This window comes from Terrapene carolina, unplaced genomic scaffold (assembly GCF_002925995.2).
Source record: "Terrapene carolina triunguis isolate 2854851 unplaced genomic scaffold, T_m_triunguis-2.0 Scaffold508, whole genome shotgun sequence".
Taxonomy (NCBI): Eukaryota; Metazoa; Chordata; order Testudines; family Emydidae; genus Terrapene; species Terrapene triunguis.
Genome location: NW_020664859.1, coordinates 2,309,013 through 2,314,331, shown reverse-complemented (window position 1 = coordinate 2,314,331; position 5,319 = coordinate 2,309,013). Strand labels below are relative to the sequence as shown.

Here is a 5,319-nt window from a genome sequence, read left to right as displayed (position 1 = left end):
GTGTGTGTGTGTGTGTGTGTGTGTGTGTGTGTGTGTGTGTGTGTGTATATATTAGTCTTTGTTTGGTGAAATTTTTTTCCCCTCTGGAACCTAACCCCCCCTATTTACATTCATTCTTATGGGGAAATGGGATTTGCTGAACATTGTTTGCCTTAAAGTTGCATTTTTTCAGGAACATAACTACAACCTTAAGCGAGGAGTTACTGTAGATCAGCAAGCTGAGACAGCAGCTGCTGCCAGCAAGCTCCCTCCATCCTGAGCCCTGTCCTGTCCCGTCCCTGCTCTGTGGAGATGGGGTACAGGAACAGGGGGGAAGGGGGACTCTGACATCAGCACCCCTCTTCCCCCCCCCCCCCACTGCACAGCAAGTAGGAGGCTCCCGGGAGCAGCTCCAAAGCAGAGGGCAGGAGCAGCACACGACAGTGGGGGAAGGGATACCTGAACTGACCAGCAATTGATAGCCTGCTGGGTGGCTGCCACGCAGAGAACTTAGGGGAGCTGATGAGGGTCTGCTGGTCCACCCTGGTTCCAGGCCTCCCACCAGCTAGCTCCAAAGGGCTGCTCTTTCTGCAAGCAGTGGACAAAGCAGGCAGCTGCCAAACAACGTTATAAAGGAGCATTGTGCAACTTTAAACAAACATGTTCTCTAATTGATCAGCGATGTAACAACATTAACTGGGACATTAAGTGAGGAGTTACTGCATCTACAAGACAATGCACCATACACAGAAATCCAACCCAAACATAGCCAAACTCATCCGTTTTATCTTCACTGATAATAACTTTACATTTAACAAAACACTTTGTCTATACCATGGGAACTACCATGGGTACTAGGATGGCTCCCCACCATGCCAATCTCTTTATGGGGTACTGAGGAAAAGCTTCCAGAAAGACGCACCACAAAATCAGTACTATACCTGAGATACATCAATGATATTTTCATCCTCTAAAGTTAACAGACAACTTAAACTCCTTCATAGTTTCCATTACAGCTTCAACCACCGTGACCACATCCCCCATCTATCAAACTCGCTCTTCCACACCAACATCAGCTTCCTAGACACCATGATAAGCTTCAGCAATGGAACCCTACAGACAACTATACACAGGAAATCCAAGGATCACCACACCTACCTTCACAAATCCAGTAACCACCCAAGACCCACCAAGAAATCTGTTATCTACAGACACTCCGATATCACAGAATATGCTCTTAGGAGGAAGTCTGAGATATACATCTTAACACACTTAAAACCGCCTTCATCAAACAAGGACACTTCACCAGAGAAGTAGATTGCAACATGGAACAGTCCACCCACAAACAACAAGAGAACCTGCTTCAATACAGAAAAAAACCCACCAATGCACATCCCTACTTGTCAGCTACCACCCCACACTAGACCCTATATGGGGTATCAAACAATTACAACCCATACCTGATGGGGACCACATCCAGGAAATATTTCTTTCAGAATGCCCTCTTCTGGCCTTCAGACAACCCCACACAACCTCTCCAAAATCATCAGAAGAAAGCTGTCCACAGACCAGGACACACCAACTCAAACCTGCACCAGACCCTGCGAAAATAATAGATGCAAAACCTGCAGCCATATCTCCACTACAATAATCAATATCCCACACAACACATCTTTCTAGATTCATAGGGTTTACACCACATGTTGTGATAGATGTGTGTATCTCATCCAGTGCATCAAATGCCCCAACAGCAGCTATGTAGGTGAAACTAGACAGTCATCACGCTCTCAGAAGAACTCATGCAGAAAAATGATAAGACACAAAACACCCTATCACCAACTGGCAAACGCTTTTCACAAAGCAATCACTCCATATCTGACTTCAGTCCTCGTCCTTAAAGGAAACCTGCACGACACCTTCACCACACGAGCTTGGGACCTTAAATTCATAATTCTGCTGGACACTCAAGAACATGGACTTGACAGAGAGACTGGTTTTATGGCCCATTACAACAACTTGTAACACTCTGCTGCCTACAAATTCTCAATTGTCCTACAACAGCAGAGGTATTAATTTTAAGTTGTCTTCTACAACAGGTGTGAATCCCTTATGCTTAATCTGTCTCACCTTGTATTTAGCTTGGACACTGTGGTTTCCTTCTCCAGACCTGAGGAGGAGCTCTGTGAAACTCAAAGGCTTGTCTCTTTCATTAACAGAAATTGGTCCAGTAAGAGATGAGATAATATCCCACGTTGTCTCTCTCATAGCTTGGGACAAACATGGCTACAACAACACTGCAAAAGATGGAGAGTTTCATGCCTGAACTCCTAGAACTGATTTTCAAAGTTAACCAGCTCCTTCATTCTATGGCTGTGCTCCATCTGCATAAGGGATACAAAGGAGCCCAGATTTCTTGAGAGTAGCCCATTCTATTCTGTAGCACATAGGAGACCACCGCACACTATTGCAGCTAACAAACTTTACTTCTGAGGGCCTAAAAATAAAATGGATAGCAAGGAGTATTAAGTTGACTATCACCATGGTATGTGATCACTACATATGAGAAGACCGTTATAGTTCTATTAGCACCCACAGAGCCAAAGAAACTAAGCCCTTAAATACTGTACAAAATTACCCTTTAAGGACCCTTGTACAAATAATGTTTTTAAAAAAGCATATAGACCCATATGTCCTTGAGTTCCCCACATCACAACTAAAAATGACAGGGAAATCCTCAAGCTCTCCTAAAATGCCTGTAGAGGATCAAGCAAGTCAGATTCAAGGCTGAAACTGTTGCCTTAACTCCAATAGACATGGCCTCATCCAGGGAAGTGGAAGAGAACCAGACCCTCAAGTGATAACCTTCAGGCTACTAGACAAGGTGAAATGAAAAGCTTTTCTAAAGAATGGAGCTACTGAAGATGCCCCTAACCATTAACAGGATGAGAGATGCAACATTTTAAAACAATTTACCAAATGAGGGGACACAGAGAAGCGAAGGAGGAGTTAAGACTGGTGTTTCTCTTTGAAAACGTCAGTGATGACAAAGCCCCTGAACCCAGGGGACAGAGTTGTTTCAGGCTCCCATGAGGTTTACTCCTGGGGGGATTCTGCAGGACTGCGTGCCTGCAGAAAATCCCCCTACTCCCCCCTGCAGATTTCCCATGTTTCCCAAAACAGCAGGGAATCAAAGGGAAGCTGGGGGGGAGGGCGTGACCATGGGCACAGTTTTGGGGGGGGAACTGCCCTTCTCCAAACAGAGTCAAGGCATGGGGGGGGGCACACAAGGTTACATGCCACTGCCCCCCCTCATTCTGCAAGCGCAGAGCTGCCCAGCTGAAGGAGACCTTGGCTCCGCTGACTCTGCAGCTGAACTCCGACCCCCACTCCACCGATCCCAACCACCTGCACCCCCACCCCATCAAGCACCACTCCCCCAGCATCCAGACCCTCCCACCAAGTTCCACCCAGCCAGACCCCCCCACCCCCAATCACTTTCACCAGTAAGCCACCTGTACCAAGATTGCCCCACACCAAAACCTCTCACCCCCACACCTGGATCCCCCCCACACTAAGCCCCTCCACACTTGGATCCTGCTGGGCTGAGCCTCTATAGCAGGTGAGGTGGAGGTTTCAGGGTGATCTACCACCTCAATGCAGTCAGTGGCCTGTGCTCCCCACTGCCATGCTGGAGCCACATTCATTTATTGACAAATAAAATTCGCAGAATTTTAAAATATTGTGCGCATAACTTTTAATTTTTTGGTGCAGAATTCCCTCAAGAACAGAGGTTATTGGCTATTCTAAGGAAATCATGAACCCCAGGGTGCTTGTATATTACAGACAGACAAAAGTTATCCATCTATCATTTCAGGCTGCATAAACCCTAAAACATTCCACTGGTGATCCAGGGAGCTTAGTTTTCAGTATAAATAAATAAATAAATAAAATAAAACAAAACTCTTGCTGTTCATTTAAGGACAAAGTTTCAATCTTAATTCTGAATGGACAAGGACTAAGTCTTCCCATGTTTGTACAGCACAAAGCAAAACTAGGCTTTGATCCCAAGTGAGGCTTCTGGGTAATAACACAATATAAGTGTTAAAGAGATAATGCTTTGCTTACATGCATTTCAGATAGGCCCTTAGCATTATTTTAATAATTTGGGCATGACTTAAATATTTGGACATTCCTGTATATGTTTCACATTAACTAAAGCAACACTTACTGCTAGTTGTTCACTTATAGAGTTAGACTTGGCCCGAACAGCTGGCTCTCTGCAGAGAGGAAACAAGTATATGGTGGGATTAAAGTTAGAAAAAAAAAAAAAAAATCTCTGAAGAACTGATGAACAGTATGCTACATCTCTAAATTGTTGAACATACCCGTCAACTGTAGTCCCCACAAGCAAAACTTCACTTTTCCATCATAAGATATTTCAGCACTTCATGTCTGGAAAGCTATTTGTAACCATATATGAAAGCTTAGATTCTGTACCATTATTGTGTAGCAAATTCCATGACTGTGGAATTGCAAAATACACAAGTCATTGATAAGTATCAGAGGGGTAGCCGTGTTAGTCTGTAGCCACAAAAATAATGAGGAGTTCGGTGGCACCTTAAAGACTAACAGATTTATTTGGGCATAAGTTTTCATGGGTAAAAAACCCCACTTCTTCAGATGAATGGAGTGAAAATTACAGATACAGGCATAAATATACTGGCACGTGAAGAGAAGGGAGTTACCTTACAAGTAGAGAATCAGTGTTGTCAAGGCCAATTCAGTCAGGGTGGATGTGGTCCACTCCCAATAGTTGATGAGGAGATGTCAATACCAAGAGAGGGGTTGCCATCAGTTTGGGTCTTACAGATATTTTCACAAATACTAAGTTCTAGGAGCTCTGAACTCATTCTGCTTCCTTATTTTCTTACCCAGGCTTCGGAGGCATTGTCAAAGGAGGCAATCCGATAGGGTCCGTGGAGAAGCTGTCCGAATTGGGTACTGGGGAAGATGCAGAAGAATCCCTAGAACCAATACTCTGCCCATCAGAGCCAGACTCCTTTACCAGCTTCACCTAAGAAAACCATGATGAAGGTATTACACACAGACCTGTTTTTCTGGGTCCTGAAACAACTCTCTAGTATTCTGCTTCATTCTGGCCAATGTTTTGTTCATCACACATTTGCTACAGAGTAAAAATTTACATCTATTTAAGAACTATAGGTTTGAAGTTTCCCTCTCCATCTCACTCTAAATCTAGCCTTCATCAAGTTATTAATTTTTTCCTGGACATCTTAAATGCAAGTGGAAGAAAGATACTTCAAATCAGATGTGTCTTAG

General features: G+C 44.1%; 1 protein-coding gene across 1 annotated transcript in view; it reads right to left on the bottom strand.

Annotated features, from left to right (window-relative positions):
• Positions 1-5,048, bottom strand: part of FKBP15 (FKBP prolyl isomerase 15) — a 41,076-nt gene extending 36,028 nt beyond the window's left edge. The window contains exons 1-2 of the mRNA XM_026658722.2: positions 4,911-5,048; positions 4,208-4,256 (exon numbers count right to left, since the gene is read on the bottom strand). Coding sequence (XP_026514507.2) covers positions 4,208-4,256; positions 4,911-4,927 — 66 coding nt within the window. The 5' untranslated portion in view covers positions 4,928-5,048. The remainder of the gene's footprint in view (positions 1-4,207; positions 4,257-4,910) is intronic.
• Between the last annotated feature and the right edge of the window lie 271 nt (positions 5,049-5,319).